Source organism: Xyrauchen texanus, chromosome 9 (genome assembly GCF_025860055.1).
Source record: "Xyrauchen texanus isolate HMW12.3.18 chromosome 9, RBS_HiC_50CHRs, whole genome shotgun sequence".
Lineage (NCBI taxonomy): Eukaryota > Metazoa > Chordata > Actinopteri > Cypriniformes > Catostomidae > Xyrauchen > Xyrauchen texanus.
In genome coordinates this window covers 5,254,127-5,272,233 of record NC_068284.1, presented here as the reverse complement: position 1 = coordinate 5,272,233, position 18,107 = coordinate 5,254,127, and the positions used below count along the sequence as shown (strand labels likewise).

At 37.3% G+C, this 18,107-nt stretch overlaps 1 protein-coding gene across 1 annotated transcript in view; it reads left to right on the top strand.

Moving 5' to 3' along the window:
- Positions 1–18,107, top strand: part of LOC127649621 (tensin-3-like) — a 60,206-nt gene that overhangs the window by 14,772 nt on the left and 27,327 nt on the right. The window contains exons 2-12 of the mRNA XM_052134821.1: positions 7,048–7,197; positions 9,699–9,749; positions 9,912–10,034; positions 10,306–10,370; positions 12,348–12,431; positions 13,383–13,495; positions 15,062–15,122; positions 15,262–15,337; positions 15,464–15,590; positions 16,147–16,212; positions 16,472–16,573. Coding sequence (XP_051990781.1) covers positions 7,048–7,197; positions 9,699–9,749; positions 9,912–10,034; positions 10,306–10,370; positions 12,348–12,431; positions 13,383–13,495; positions 15,062–15,122; positions 15,262–15,337; positions 15,464–15,590; positions 16,147–16,212; positions 16,472–16,573 — 1,018 coding nt within the window. The remainder of the gene's footprint in view (positions 1–7,047; positions 7,198–9,698; positions 9,750–9,911; positions 10,035–10,305; positions 10,371–12,347; positions 12,432–13,382; positions 13,496–15,061; positions 15,123–15,261; positions 15,338–15,463; positions 15,591–16,146; positions 16,213–16,471; positions 16,574–18,107) is intronic.

Here is an 18,107-nt window from a genome sequence, read left to right as displayed (position 1 = left end):
CGATTAATAATATAAAAATAACGCATTAAAACATTAACACAATTAATCATGTCCCTGGAACGTAATAAGGAATATTCCTCCCATATCCACCTTTTTCCTACACACTGGTCAACTACCTGTTGTTTTTAATTATGCTTTATAAATAAATTGCCTTGCCTACGTCCCATGATGCTTAGCACAAAATGGGGGCATTACTTCCATTATCAAGTAAACACTGTTGTTGTTGCGGTGTAGGGATTTTGAGGAGAGGGTGTTGAAGAGAATCTTTGCCTTGAAGTTCTCCTCCTTGGGTATGTAATCGTTTTTTAAAATTGTTCCGATCGGATGTTTATTTCTTTTAAAATCTGCACATAAATTCAGACTTTTGTTCGGCGCAGTGGTTGATTGAGAGTCGGAGCTCCACTACCGTCCAGGATGCATCATTCAAGACAGCGTTACACCTCAAATGTGATGTGGTAACGTGCATCTCTGTATGTGTTTTTTTGTGATCCAATCACAAAATGTTTTGCACCCCATTTAAAACTATATTTTGCGTTGACCATTTGCGCTCGGATCATTTCAAAATAAGGGTCTAAAAAGGGTTCAAAGCTAGCAAATGCTATAGAACGACTTCTGGCTGAAGTCACACCCACATACGTTTCCCCAGAAAGACCCAGAGGAAAAAGGTGGATAAGTAATTCAAGCATGGAGTACCACCTGTTTTCTCCAGGGGGCAGTAAGCAAAACTTGCTGTACAGGCAACACACAGCTCAAACAACAGAGAACAAACAACACTTACCAAGAGCAGACAACACAAGATGAGAACACATTCTTGTGTACAAACCAGAGCATGTGAGCGAAGCGGAGCGGTGTTATACTCCGCTCAACAACCCGCTCAATTCTTGTGTGCTCTGCTTAACCACTCACGGCCAAAGCGGACGCTCCGCTCAAGTACTACTCATGCTAACCGGTATAAAAAGTTTGCTTAAATCCCACTCCAACATGAAATTCTCAGTAGTTTACTTGTTTCTGGGCATGTACACTGTACCGAGAAACTGCTCCTTTGCCCACATGGGCTGAGGTGCCCATCTGTGTGAAGTATACGACAACATTTATTAAATGATCAAATGATTAGTAATGTACACATCTGAAATGATGTGATTGTATTGTTGTGTTTTAGGTATATAAAATCTCGCTGTTTACTTTGGACTGGTTTACCACAGCTGTTAGATAATCGGGTCTACCAAACTGTTAGCATTTGTAAGCATTTCTTTGTTAGCACATATGCTGTTGAACATCTTCAAATAATGCCTTACATTTTTTTTTTCAGTTCTAAATTACCTTTATTTAAACATGCCTCTAAAAGTGATATCAAATATGTGCAGTGGTGCGGCATCTCGCATATGTGCAAATTCATGCTTTTCAGTTTAAATTGGACCTGAGTGACACAACCGACCCAGAAAAACACTTTTACATCTTTTAAACTTAAACGTTTTTTTGAGTCATTTATTGCAATAATGAAATCATGGACTGATACCAGGAAATACAGTCAGAAGTGAAATACATAATTGTTCTTCAGTTGTCAAAAAAGCGATCTCCGTTCTGGTAGAATTCTCACTGCGCCGCTCAGCTGACATGCTCTGGTACTAACACAGCTTGATGGAATGAGTTGACGCTGACTAGCACCCCTGGAGTCGCGTGTTCGAATCCAGGGCATGCTGAGTGATTCCAGCCAGGTCTCCTTAGCAACCAAATTGGACCGGTTGCTAGTTAGGGTAGAGTCACCTGGGGTAACCTCCTCTCAATGGGGCGTGTAGTAAGTTGCGCGTGGATCGTGGAGAGTTGCATGAGCCTCCACATGCTGCGAGTCTCTGCAGTGTCATGCACAACGAGCCACGTGAGTAGATGCGCGGATTGACCGTCTCAGACGTGGAGGCAACTGAGACTTGTCCTCCGCCACCCGGACTGAGGTGAGTAACCGCACCACCACCAGGACCTACAAAGTAGTGGGAATTGGGCATTCCAAATTGGGAGAAAAGGGGATAAAAATTATTTTATTTTTTAAATGGTATATTTATGATGCAATTGTGCATTGTGCTTTAGACAAGCCCTTATAACATATCTTGGACTGATTGATGAATTCACTTGAAAAATGTATTACTGTGAACTGTAGGCCAATGATAGACTTTTCCATAGATAATATGGAAAAAAAAACTATATATTGCATTCTAAAGACACCTTTGAATTGTATTTTTTTAATGCTTAACTTGTGTGCCAAAATAATGTAATACATTTTAATTATCTGAATTATTATTTTTTTAAATATATATATTTTTATTTAGAATTATTTGAATATAAATATTTATAATTATTTAATCATTATATATTTAATTATTGTTATTTGAGGGGCTTCCTCAGCATACATTTATCTATGCAATTAATTGCAATTAATTTGATTTATTCATATGCATACAATGTAATTTATTAGATTAAATATTTGATTGATAGCACTAATAATAATATAATTTGTTATAATAATAATATAATAAACTAATATTTAAGTTGCTGATATACTGTGGCCCTTTAATCAAAATTATACATATAGAATCAAATGCAAGAGGTTATAAAGATATTTGGAAGTAAAAACAATTAACACAAAAATTAAATGTGTGTTGGATATGTTTTAAAAACGTTGACAGAAAATAGTAGAATTGTAATATAGAACATTCCTTCCTTATATTATCGAACTAGTTAATTATAAAACTAGAATGACAATTCAATGTCGTAATTCTAGACATGAATCAGAAGTTATTCAGACCTGATTTCATTAGCTGGGAATATATTAACTGAAGACACATACAAACATAAACTCACTGAGCACTTTATTTGGAACACTTGTACATCTACTTATGCATGCAATTATCTAATCAGCCAATCATATGGCAGCAGTGCATAAAATCATGCAGATACAGGTCAGGAGCTTCAGTTAATGTTCACATCATCCATCAGAATGGGGAAAACATGTGATCTCAGTGATTTGGACCGTGGCATGATTGTTGGTGTCAGATGGGCTGGTCTGAGTATTTCTGGGATTTTCACACACAACAGTCTCTAGGATTTACTCAGAGTGGTGCCAAAAACAAAAAACATCCAGTGAGCTGCAGCTCTGGAGACGGAAATATCTTGTTGATGAGAGAGGTCAATGGAGAATGGCCAGACTGGTTTGAGCTGACAGAAGGTCTATGGTAACTCAGATAACCCCTCAGATAAAAATGCACAACATATTTAACCTTGAGGCGGATGGGCTACAATAGCAGAAAACCATTTTGGGCACTTTTTTGGGACCATAGTGTTCCTAATAAAGTGTTCCGTGAGTGTATTTCTACAGCACCCCTTTTTCTCTACTACCACTCCATTATCGTAATTCTTTATGAGTCAAAAACTTTATGATATATCCTTTAAAAAGGCATCATGTTGTGACTTAATATCATCTTGTTGTGACAACGGCTCTCAATCGATTAAACATTTTAATCAGATTAATTTCATGATGTGGAGATGAACTATCAGAATTAATTGAAAATGTATGTGAACCCTTTGAAATTATCTGCATTTATGTATAAATATGTCTTAATTTTTTTTTTTATCATTATCTGTATTACAATAACGAACACAATCTGATTTAACTAATAACACACAAATGATTGTACTGTTCTTGTACATATTGAATACACCATTCAAACATTCCCAATGTTGGTTGTAAAAAGTATGCAAACCCCTAGGTTAATCAACAAAAGCTGATTGGAGTTAGCAGTGGACAAACCTGGCATCCAGTTAATGAAAGAACATTAGAGGTGTGGGTTAGAGCTACTTTATAATGGAGATTATTTAGTACTATGGCTACTCTCACTAGAAGTGGCCATACAGCCAAGGTGACTCAAAGGGCACACAGCAGAATGCTCAATGAGTTCAAAAGAACCCCAGAGTGACAGATGAAGACTTGAAGTAACCATTGGAACTGGATAACATCTCTGTTCATGAGTCTACTTTACGAAAAACATTAAACAGGCACACCACGAAGGAAGCCACTGCTTTTCAACAAAAGCATTGCTGCACGCCTGAAGTTTTCCAAAGATCACTTTGACACTCCACAATGCTAAATGTTTTATGGACTGATGAAACTAAGGTTGACTTGTTTGGGAAGAACAATGGAGCGATTAATTTGGGGCATTCCCAAGATCATGGAGATATCCTACAGGATTATGCCAAAGTGGCTGTGCACCAGCTGAAGCTCAGTAGAAGTTGGGTGATTCAGTAGGACAATGATCCTAAACATTGTAGTAGATCCACTATAGAATGGTTTCAACAAAAGAAAATACACCTTTTGGCCCAGTCAGAGTCTAGACCCTAACCCAATTGAGATGCTGTAGAATGACCTCAAGAGAGCCATTCACACCAGACTAGAATATGTCTGAGCTGATGCAGTTCTGTAAGCAAGAATGGTCCAAAATTCCTTCTGAATGTTGTGCAGGTCTAATTTACATCTACTGGAAATGTTTGGTTGAGTTTACTGCTGCCAAAGGATGATTAATCAGTTATTAAATCCAAGGGTTCACTTACTTTTTCCACAGCACTGTGAATGTTTAATGTGTTCAATAAAGACATGAAAGATAATAATTTTTTTGTGTGCTGTTAGCTTAAGCACATTGTATTTGTCTACACTTGTGACATCGATGAAGTCTAGATCAGAGTTCACAACTGGTGGGTCGCGATCCAAAAGTGGGTCTCAGATCTATTCGGACTGGGTCGCGGACAGCAGGGAAAGAACAATGACATTGTTCTCCCATTGAAGATATTTCGGCAGCCGTCCAAGCCGAGGCAGATTGAATGATAATCTCGCAATCAGCTAAAGGATTCTAATCTGCACTTTCTCACGAGTGTAACGGAACCAACTCGCGATCATTATCTGCTCTTCTCTCTGGTGCGTTCGTGCATGCAACAACTGGGCTTCCCTCAATATTGCAGAGTGCAGACCTCAAAACTGATGTGACCAATTTCAATTCTAGTGAGACTTTTCTAGTTTAAAGCGTTACGGAAGAAGTCAAGTCAAACCTCTCAAACAGTAGAAGCCCTGACATGCCAAACAGCACTGAGGAGGAAAAGAGTTATTGAAAACAATAACACGACCGCTAGCTGTTAGCTACTAGCTCATTGTGCTGCTTAAAATAGTGGTTGCATGGTGATTTTACAGAAGTGTAACAGTTAAATTGGCCTGGTTGTTTTAGAAGCAAGCTTCCAGTAGCTGGTCAACTAAATAAAGTGAAGCTTTCATGCAGAGTATAGAGTTAACGTAACAAAACATACCATCCTCCATCGTGGAACAATGCCTGGGCACTCTCCCTCCCATTGCTCGCCGGTTTAGATAGAGTACATTTTGTCGAACCACTTTCACTTTTCCTTGATACTTCTATAGTCACTTTTAAAAATGTTTTACTTTTCCCTACACTGTTGGTAGGTCCAGTGTTAGCCGTGTGCGGCTGAGACACTTCCTGAGAGACTTTTTAATTGTGCATCGTCTCTTTCTTCACTAACGAGTGGAACATCAGCACCTCATTAATTGACAACGGCATGGTTTTGCACACAGCCATTTCTTTTTTCACAATTTGAAAGTCGTGTGAACAAATGATACTGTTATCGCTTTTGCTAACTTTAAAACTTGCGAGTTGATGTTGCGTGTCGGAAATCCAGTGATGTTGGTAGTGACGATTCTCCCCGACCAATCAGTGATCTTCAGGATTTTGACGTCACATTTAGTATCGATTTGCCTCACTTGGAACCTCGACCGAGGTGGTACTAAAAAAAGTCAGGTACCAGGTACTATCCACAGTGGAAAACCCCTAAAAAGTGAGCAGAGTCGAGTTGTACCGTGCAGTGGAAAGCCCCATATGTGACCAATAAAACTTGAAACTTGATGAAGAGCGTTGTCTGTACAGCTGGGGTTGCGTTGACTGTCCCTTACTGCATCAAGGTGGTACATTTAGCTTGAACTGCTCCAATAATAGAAACCTTCCTAATTATGGAATTATCTTTATGGATAAGGGACATAATTAATTTCATTATAATGAATTGATTCTATATGTATAATGAAATCAACAGCCCTAGACATGTTGTGGCTCAGTGGTTGAGGCAGTGGTGGCTCAGTGGTTGAGGCTCAGGGTTACTGACCAGAAGGTAGGGGGTTCAAGCCCCAGCACCACCAAGATGCCACTGTTGGGCCCGTGAGCAAGGCACTTAACTCCAGGTTGCTCCAGGGGGATTGTCCCTGTAATAAGTGCACTGTAAGTTGCTTTGGATAAAAGCATCTACCAAATGCATAAATGTAAATGTAATGTTGTGTGCTTAATAAAGCACCATAAATATATGCAGCACTTACCAATAAATACGTCTTCCTGGTTTAAATGCATTTTCAAAACCCTATATAATGGCCAAACGTGAGGTCTGAGGTTCTCACACACCGAAGAATGTCCCTCTCTTATTGGCTGTGTGCTGTTGTGTTAAGCAGTAGAATTAGAGATGACACACAGATAAACCTCAGCAGATGAATCCTGGCTCGAGCAACACAGGAAGTCCAGAGCTGCGAGCTCACTGCATGAATGCCACATGTCAAAGAAATTAGCTGCATGGCTAGAAATGTTATGCCAGTAAGTAAATAACAGGCAAATGTTTTTAATGTATTATCATGAACGACACATACCATAACATAACAGTTACTGTTTTTATAGTTTTCATTTAAACACCATTAAGTTGATTAATGTTCACTTGTTTAATGATACCTTGTACTGTCCACCTATTCAGTGTTGTGAAAAAGTTGTAAGAAGCCTAAAGTTTGGCTTCTACATAAATATCCAACTAAGTCTTAGGTCAGCAGTGAAGTATTAGCAATGCTGAAAGTCATTCTTGTGGATTTGTTTACATGTGTTGTCATGGACTCATTCTTAACAAACCTTTCCTGAACCTTCTGCAGTTCATGTTGTCCTTGAAAGTAAATCCATATTGTCTTTATGTTGGCAGATGGAGGAGTTATATGAACTTGACCTCACCTATGTGACAGAGCGCATCATTGCTGTGTCTTTCCCTCAAGACTGCTTTGAAGAGACATACCTGCGCAACCTGCGAGATGTCACACGCATGCTCAAGTCCAAACATGCAGACAAATATTTGGTGAGGGGCCGTCACACATAACACATGCTATGGAGAAATCTGAAGTACCTTACGAAACAAAACAAGCTTCTGCTTTGTTTGTGTAGATTACTCTGTCTAATTTGATATGAATTTGTTGAAAGGATGACCAGTTTCATTGCTTGAATAATTAAGTTCAGATTGTACAAACCAATCCATCACTCAGTCACGTTAAGTTGTGTGGTATCATACAGGACATCTAGTATTTATTGAAATGTAGGAAATCTATTTCACCACTTTGTGCAATCCCATGTGTTCCTTGTCCTATTGATCATCATTCACATTGCGAGACTGACAGCTGCTCTACAAATGTCTTATTTCAAATAATTTTAATAAAAGTTGTTTGCTTAAATTATTAAAGTATGTGCATTGACTCTGGGAATCAAACGCAGGATGGGGTCCTGGGTAGCTCAGTGGGTATTAATGCTGACTACCACACCTGGAGTTGTGAGTTCGAATCCAGGGTGTGCAGAGTGACTCCAGCCAGGTCTCCAAAGAAACCAAATTGGCTGGTTGCTAGGGAGGGTAGAGTCACATGGGGTAACCTCCTCGTGGTCCCTATTATGTGGTTCTCACTCTCAGTGGGGTGCGTGGTGAGTTGTGTGTGTATGCTGTTGAAAATAGCGTGAAGCCTCCACACATGCTAGGTCTCCATGATAATACACTCAACAAGCCATGTGATAAGATGCGTGGATTGACAGTCTCGGACTCGGAGGCAACTGAGATTCGTCCTCTGCCACACGGATTGAGTCACTACGCCACCATGAGGAGTTGGAGCACATTGGGAATTGGGCATTCAATCACCACCCCCCACCCCCTGTATGGGAGGAAATGTATGTTCTGAAATTGTTTTGCATTCCCTCACAAAAAGTCTTGTCAGTAGCTAGTATGATGCAACTTACATCCTTTATAGGTTCTCAGTACTCTGTATGAATGTGCAGCTTATACATTTCAAATTCATGTCGAATGTATATAATATTTCAACAAAGCAAGGAAGGTTAAAGTTAGGTTTAGGTTTAGGGATTGGTGTAGGGTGCCTATGGGACTTTAAATAAACACAATAAACATGTTGCACTGATGCCCCTGTACTGTATGATCATATTTAATTAGGGGTGCAAATAGCATCTAACACTATTTGCACTTAGTGCAAAGAAGATGCTATTTGTTTGCTTTATACACAAAGCAACAAAAGTCTCTGCCTTCTATATTTATTTTATACTTATAAGCTGCACATTCACACAGTGTAACGATAACCTATAAATGATGTATGTTGCAACTTACAAGCTATTTGTATATTTTGTTTTTACCAAACAACGTAATTGTTAGGGGAAAAGAAATGTAAAGAAGCTATTATGCAAGGGTAAGTAATCAGCGAACAAAGGCTTAATAAATAACTTGTAATTCTAAACAAATCCTTAACTAGTCCCTTACAAGTCCAATTATTAATAATTAATTGCTGTCTAATTTCTGATCCTTAAAATAAAGTGTTACCCTATGATATTTTTGATGAAGCCATTGTAATAATACAGGAAAACTAATCTATGGTAATATAAAGGTTGCTCTTCATTTTACACTGCATGAACTTTCAGTATACTTACAGTGTACTGAGTAATATTAGGTAACTACATGTACTTTAAATGGGTTAAGGAGGGTTAGGGTTAGTACCAAGTAATAACTAAGGTTGTTGTAATTATATAGTACCCAATGTAGAACAGTACTGTATAATAAAGTGCTACCAATATAAACCATAGCCTTATTATTCTGCCAAAAATGGTTATTTTTACATAGTAACACCATGGTTAATATGTGGTACATGCACCATGGTATTTATAACCATGATTGTTGCCACATAAATGGTTACATGGTTACTAAAGGTTCACTAAAGTGAGACCATGATTAATTTTCATAAGCACATCCTTGTTTGTTTTTAAAAACATAACCGTGGTGCTATTATAGCAAAACAGTAGTAACCATGTTTTTAGTTTTTTTTGTTTTTTGCAGAATGATTATGAATTTTATTGATTTATTTATTACCATATTTTTGGTTTTCCTGTACTATTACTATGGTTTTCCTATAAATATAATCACAAAACTTTGGTAACTGTGGTAAAACCATAGTCTATTTTGTGGTTACTATGGTTTTACAACAACTAGCATATTTCAACTATGGTTACTATTGTGAAACCATGGGTTAATTTCATAATGGCCACTCTCTTACATCTCCCAATAAAGGAATTGCGAGGGAACGCAAGACTATTGGGAAGGAACGTGAAATAAAGCCCTACCTGTCCTCTAAGGGGCTCTATATAATTGATTATCTTCTACTTTTCAAAATCATTGAAGATGACAATTTCCCAGAACGTTATGGGATACTGGTCTACAGTATGTCTTTTGAATGTTCATCTGACGCTATTAAACTGTAGTGCATTGAAATTGTAAACATTTTGTCAAAGCGAGTTTTGACCGTACTGTTCTCTTTCCAGGTGATCAACCTGTCAGAGAGAAAGCAGGAGCTTACCAAGATGAATCCTAAGGTACTTAGTTCGCTTAGTTCCTGTACAGCATCATGTGGATGTATGTTAGTCAGCACACACATAATAGTACTGCAACTTCCCATGTCTAAAGCATGCAGTAAAAATGGATCCCACACAGTTGTATTTAAGTGTCAAAAGCAGTTTGTGTGTTTGTGTGTTCAGACTCTTGACACAGGATGGCCAGATTTCCATGCGCCCCCTCTGGATAAAATCTGTACTATCTGTAAAGCCATAGAGAATTGGCTCATTGCAGATCCACTGCATGTGGTGGTCATTCACTGCAGGGTGAGACACATTTTCGGCATTTATCATCATGCATTTGGCTTCCCCTACAAACCAATGAACTGGGGATGTCTGCTGTCTTCAAGAGGTTTAGCTATAGGAACTTTCAGGAAATGTGTTCAGTATTGATGCTGTCTTTCAAAAGTGAAACTGTAACATACAGTACATGCTGAGAAAATGTTGATGTATTTCCTCAAATACTTCTCAGTAGTCAATAATTCATGATTTATAAATGAACAACATCACTCTCTGACTCTAAATCTCTTTTTCTCAGGGTGGAAAGGGCCGGATTGGTGTTGTTATCTCATCCTTTGTTCATTTCACAGATGTCTCGGCCAGGTACTAACATTCTTTACACTAATTTCAAATCTCATTAGAGTCATTATTATATTGTTCTAGTTCCAGGAAAAGTACCTAAAATGGGCTTTAGTCCCTGCTTTGGGAAAGTGCCTGTTCATTCTGTAATTTGTTCCATTGTGATATGTTTGTATCTTGGTTTAACATATTAGTTATGCAAGCTCTTCTGCGAGCACTTCACACAATCCTACTAATGCACTGTCCTCTTTCTTAAAAAAATTATAAAAATAAAATAATAATATATATATATATATATATGGCTGGACTAAAGGTAACAGCTTTTAAAAGGTAACTTTTGCTGCACTAAAGGTAACAGATGCGTTACCTTTAGTGGACACCTGATGCCGTTATTCAGTTGCTGGTATCCTACCAATGATGTGACATTATGCTGCCTCAGTAGCCTGTCAAAAACCAGTTTTTGGAGGTGCCTTGATATGCAAACGCTGTCTGCTGAGTCATTGACTGATAGGGCAGAGAGGCAACAAGACAGCTGGTTTCGGATGCAGCCAAAGAGTTCTGAGACACCAGCACTCAAGGAACATTTCTTGTCCAATCAGATTCAAGGACCGGAACTAACTGCTCTTTTATATATATATATATTCACACACACACACACGTACATACTGGCAGCCAAAGGTTTGGAATAATGTACTGATTTTGCTGTTTCGGAAGGAAATTGGTATTTAATTCATCAAAGTGGCATTAAACTGATAACAAAGTATAGTCCGGACATTACTGATGTAAATAAAAGCATCATCACTACACAGACAGACCCCTTTTCCAGCAGCCATCACTCCAACATCTTATCCTTGAGTAATCATGATAAATTGATCATTTGATAATAGAAAATCATTTGCCATTACATCAAACACAGTTGAAAGATATTTGATTAATTAAATGAAGTTTGACATTGTCTTTGTGTTGTTTTTGAGTTGCCACAGTATGCAATAGACTGGCATGTCTTAAGATCAATATTAGGTTAAAAAAATGGCGAAAAAGAAACAGTTTTCTCTAGAAACTCATCAGTCAATCATTGTTTTGAGGAATGAAGGATATACAATGATTGAAATTGCCAAAAAACTGAAGATTTCATAAAAAGGTGTAACTACAGTCTTCAAAGGACAACTGTCTCTAACAAGGACAGAAAGAGATGTAGAAGGCCAGATGTACAACTAAACAAGAGGATAAGTACATCAGAGACTCTAGTTTGAGAAATAGACACTTCACATGTCCTCCGCTGACAGCTTCATTGAATTCTACCCGCTCAACACCAGTTTCATGTACAACAGTAAAGAGAAGACTCAGGGGTGCAGGCCTTATGGGAAGATTTGCGAATCAAAAAGACTTCTAACATAGAAAAGCAAAAAGAAAAGGTTTGAGTGGGCAAAGAAACACAGACATTGGACAACAGATCATTGGAAAAGAGTGTTATGGATCTTAACCCCCTTGAGTATTTGTGGGATCAGTTAGACTGTAAAGTGCGTGAGAAGTGCCCGACAAGACTGCCACATCTATGACAAGTGCTACAGGAAGTGTGGGGTGAACCGTCCCATGAGTATCTCGACAATCTGACAGCTAGAATGACAAAGATCTGCAAAGCTGTCATTGAATGTGGAGTATTTTTTTAAATTGTATTAGTATTTTTTCACGTTATTAATGTCTTGACTATACATTGTGATCAGCTGAATGCCACTTTGGTAAATAAAAGTACCAATTTCTTTCCATAAGAGCCAAATATGTACATTATTCCAAACGTTTGGCCACCAGTGTGTAAATATACAGTATATGTTATGTTTCATTCATTCACCACTGTCTCTGACCTTCCTTTCTGTTTGTACTTCTTTGAGCAATATAGAAATGTTGTATTGCAGAGTTTCTTATGTTATTGCCTCCTTAGGATGTCCCTTTGGATAAAAGTGTCTGTTAAATAAATAAATGCTGTTTATACTTTTCTGACAGTGCAGACCAGGCGTTAGACCGCTTTGCCATGAGGAAGTTCTATGATGACAAAGTTTCTGCTTTGATGAGCCCATCTCAGAAAAGGTAATTCACTTCAAATCCACAACAAGCCTGTCATAATGTTCTATGCAAAACATAAAATCCATGAATCAGAGAGGGGGTTACACTGTTGTATCGTGACATGTCCCACTCATTTGTGATATTTGAGGCCAAAGTAAATTGCTGTTTTGTCTTTGCTGTTTGCTGTTTTGAGTTGTAATTTTGAAAATTACAGTGATTATTTTTTTTTTACATATTTCTATTTCTTGGTATGAACTACAAAAATACAGATTGTGAAAAATGTGGTGTGGTGGGAATTGCAAGTTAAGCTTGTTATTTGCCATTTGGCACCGATCTTCAACTCAGTAATGTTCTACCCCAAAACGTTTTTAATTGCACAATATGGTGTTTTATTTACAAAGTTCGGGAGGAGCAAGTTCAGTTCTCAATTGATGTTGCTGCATATGCCACACAATTAGGGTTGGGCACTATATATCGAATATTAACAATATAAATGTGATAATTGTGCTGATGATATAAAATGTACCAATATTGCGATGATTTTAACGTGCTTTAATTTAGCCATTAAGTTTCATAAAGAGTGCATCAGTAGACTAATTTCACGATCCTTCAGGGCTGCACAATTAAACACAATTCAAAGTAATGCAGGTTCAAGCATTCATGCAATTCCAAACATTATTAACAGTGACAAGATATTATACAATTTTACGAATGCAGCACAGAATAATAGAAAAGGAGGTGATTACAGCATTTCAGGAAATGCAGAACATTTTGTTATGAGAGTGTGTTGCACAGGAAGATGCAAGTAAAAGGTCAATTTTTATTTGATTGATTTTATTTAAATATCTGCTCATTATTTGTTGAACCTTTAAACATTTTCTGGTGGTTTGTGCTTCAAAACTATTGCTAAATTAAATTAGTGAATTCATCTGATTTTTTGCTACACTAATAGTAATTGCTGCCATTTGTGTTTAGATATGTGTGGATCCTGAACAGTCTCTTGAGCGGTTTGATAAAGATGAACACCAATCCTCTCTTCCTTCACTGCATCATCATTTATGGGATCCCAAACTTTGACACTGCAGGAGGTCTGTGCTTTTCGTGACTGTTCAAAACTACAGTTTTATTGTCTTGATTAATTCATTAGTTACGATTTTTTCATAGGAGAAGAAAATATTGAAAAGAAATATGAGATTTAAAGGGGTCATGACATACTCTTTTTTTTAACATATATAAGTTTTTATCTTCCCTGAGGTCCACTTATAATGCTAGTAGAGTTTTTTTGCACCAAACATAATTTAGTCATCTATAATTATTTGCCACCCGTCTCTGGCCCTCTATCTGAAATGCTCAGTTTTAGGCTGTCTGGCCCTTTAAGACTTCAATGTAATGGCTACTGTTGTGATTGGCTAGCATCATGCAGCCCTTCCAATACAGGCATATTTGAATCAGAAGAAAATGAATAAACTCCACACAACATTAAATCTTCATTTCAGTGTTAACACATCATGTACACCTTTCACCTGAATGTATCAAACTGTTCACTTAAATACAACATAATCTATCAAACAGTCAAGGCATTTAAAAAACATTTGTGAATAAAATTGGTTACTTACTAATACATTCGAATTAGTTTTTAGTCCAATTGTACAGTTTTAACTTCTCCATCTTTCAATAGCAGTTCCTTTGCAAAGCTTTAATCATATTGTGACTGTTTCACAAGCAATCCAAGATGAAATCTTTTGAATAAGCAAATGTAATACAATTCAACCGACTTCAGAAGACCAAAGCAAAGACATTGGTATTCACATCTCACATCAAACTTGCCACTGATAATGGTCACATGTAAATTAGCTTTGCGACAAACTTGCAGCAAATTGTCCATTGTTGCCAAAGGTTTGCTAGAGGTTCACCACTACTGACAAAGAGCTGCAAACTTCTGGCAATCATTTGTGGCGAATCAAAAGCTCATTTGCATGTGAAAATAATTCGAAATTTGCAAATTTGTGGCATTTTACGGCATGTGTTTCTCCCAGTCAGTGAGAGCAGCAGTTTTTAAAAGTTGTGCTTGTACCACTCTTAAAACGCAGTGCACATCGGCAGAAATGCATCAGAATGATCAAAGATGTCCATGTAGTGCATGTTTACAAAAGACCAACAATTAAAAATAGCACAGATCGGTGCATAATACGGTCCAGGACGCCTTCAAAACTGCACAACAGCAAGACAGGGTAGATGAATGAAACACAATGGGGATAATTTTTTGAGTTATAACTTGTCATTGCATCTTTTAAAAGCGGTGTGAGATGTATGATAACGGTCAAAGCCATGCACGTTTATGTAGAAAAACATTTCAATCCAGATAGGCACATGAAGGTGTCCCGTGTTAATCGACTTTGGTTGAATCTCCCAACTGACTTAGCACCAGTGGGCGGGGCCAAGGGTGCAATGACGGAAAAATAGGCGTTGCATATGCAGATGTATTTGGTCTTTGTGACGTCACAAGATCATTTATTAATTTTGTTAATTTACAATAGCCAAAAATAAAACTACTGAATAATACTTGAGCAAGAGGCTTTCTTGGAAATTCTTCTTTTAGCTTAATTAACTGAGCATTAACTGAACTCTATATTTTGTTATTACATGTTTTGCAGTGTGTCAGCCGTACCTGAAGGTGTATCAGGGAATGCAGGTGGTCTACACCTCCGCTCTCTAGTGAGTTAATTTAATCACTGGATATTAATGATTACTTATTTTACTATGTCAAACATTATCTGTGTTTGATGGTTACATTATATCTTAGCAACAAGCTGGTTTTCTTTGTTTGATTAACATTTCTGGACATATTCAACAGCCACATTGGAGCCAGTCACAGAGACAAGATCTGTATCGCTCTAGAACCAGCACAGCTGCTAAAGGGTGATATCATGGTAAGAACGTTTATCTGAATAAAACAAATAGCACTGATGCCAGATAACCAATTACATTAATATTGTTTTCTCTCAGCATCTTCTAATGAAATGAATGAGCATGTATAATCTGTGCTCTGTTTGCAGGTGAAATGTTATCATAAAAGCAGCACATCTGTTCGGGACATTATATTCAGGGTTCAGTTTCACACAGGTGCTGTTCAGGCATACACCCTCATGTTTCAGAAAGAGGACATGGATCACGCAAACAAAGGTCATATACACTACAGTTGATAGCATATACACTACAGGAATAATCTATATTTCTTATAGATTTTGAAATAGTAATGGAAGGTTGTTTTGGTTAAAATTAATTAAAAAAAATAGGTGGCAAGGGGCCTTTACCCACACTTGAGGTGTATATAGTGTAGATATATGGACAATAGTTATAGTGTGAAATTTGTCAACATATGCAATTACTTTTGAGACAGCAACTGTTGTCTCTGTGTCATCTTGGACTTACACTGACACCTAGTGGCTTGGATGTAGCATCATTCAAAATCAATAGTTTTCAGTTTCAGATTCCAATGTAGAAATATTCACAGTCAGTCATGATGACTTTAATAAATGAGTGAAAGTGTCAAATAACAGGAGAATTAGATACATTATAATCAGATTATCTGTCTTGAAAATGCTATAAAGTAGGGGTATGATATTTCATTAGTTGGTAGTGAGTATTTAAATGTAGGTTCAGTCACACACCAACTAGATGAAGTCTTTGCATGTCCAGCATACAGCATCTGTCATGTTGACACTGTGTCCAATTTCAGATGCCAGATTTCCAGATTATGGGAAAGTGGAGTTAATATTCTCTGATGGCCCAGAAAGAATTCAAGGTATGATTTATTTATTTTACAGCCTCCAAGATTTACCGACACTTTCTTTCTCATTTTTCTTTTGTCTTAATCAGTATTTATTTTTTAATTTTTTAATAAAGTTCAGTTTCTCCACATATACACAGCTGATCTGAGCATAATGGACTTGTTTGCATGACACATACCATATGCAAGTAATGTAAATATATTAGACAGTATTTTATAGATTTGATAGAGTTATAAAGTTTTTATCTCATTGCTCTCTTATGTATATGGTCAGGATCAGAGCACTGGCAGAACGGTCCAGATGTGACTGTTGACTACATGAACACAGATTCACTCTCTAAATGGGACTCATACCAGAACTTCTGCACTGCAGAAGGTAAGAAATTAAACATATCTTTAACTGAAGCTGAAAAACTTTTGACCTACTGTGGTGAGGGTTACAGCAGAACTTCCAACTGATCCATAGAATTCACAGCCCCCCTAAACTCACAAACACAATAATAGGTAATACCACAATCACCGGTCCCACACAGCTGTTTGCATAAAGCATATTCATGGAAACAAGTTCCAGCACCGTTAATAAATCAAGTTTCATCAAGGACAAACACACAACTGTGGCATCACATTCCTACGGCAGACTTCATGCCTTGTTTTCACATGCAAACGTCAATGTTAGTAAGTCCAAACTCAAAGCTTGCAGAAATTCAACATCTATGTACCATCACTGTCATGCTGCCTGTCTTAATGCCAGTCAATGGTTTAAAGAAAATAGAGTTATTGTGCTGTATTTAGAAAACATTGCCATATGAATGCAAATTTAGCAGATGTAATACTGTTATAGTAATAATAATAACATAATAATATTGTTATATTTAGTGGTGTTTGCAAAGGCAACCACCACTAATACTGCTGGTCATAGTTTGGGTAAGTGGTTAAAAACCTAACCCTAAGTATTCCAATTGTGTGCGTAACACATCTTGCAGCATTTGTTCTAAAATTAGATAATGTCTGGGTTTTTGGGGAAGTGAAGACACAAATGCAGAATGAAAGGTGAGCAGAAAAACAAAAAATAAAAAATTTAGACAGGGCCTCAAACACAAGAACCATTGATACAAAATCCAACACAGGAGATAAGGCAAGAATTTTCAAAATAGAAAGCATGCAAACAAGATAAACCAGCAACTAAACAATAGGGTATATATGTATTTACAATATTAGGAACACCTCTACACCTACTTATTCATGTGATTTTCTAATCAGCCAATCGTGTGGCAGCAGTGCACTTCAAAAAATCATGCAGATACGGGTCAGGAGCTTCAGTTAAAGGGTTAGTTTACACCAAAAATGAAAATTCTCTCATGATTTACTTACCATCCCAGATGTGTATGTCTTTCCTTTTCAACAGAACTGAAGTGAAGATTTTTATAAGCAAATTTCAGCTCTGTATGTTCATACAATGCATGTAAATGGGTGCCATTAGACTGCTGGCATATTAACTGTCCAAAAGGCATATTAATGCAGCATAAAAGTAATTCACATGACTCCAGTCGATCAATTTATGTCTTCTGAAGCAAATCGACTGATTTGTGTAAAACATTTATTGATAATTAAAACTTTATTAATGTTAAAAAATCACTTCCTTCTAGCAGTCGACGCATCATGAAGCTGTCGCGAAGTCGGAAGTGTGCGATTTGTTTACAACAGAGAAAAGAAACATCACGAACATGCGATTTGTTTCTTACACAAACCTATCGGTTTGCTTCAGAAGGCATTAACTGATTGACTGAAGTTGTGTGGATTACTCTTGCAACTCTGGATTTCCTAAATATGCCATTTGGACCGTTAAACAGCCAGCAGGCTGATGGCACCCATTTACATGTATTGCATGGACAAACTAAGCTGAAATCTGC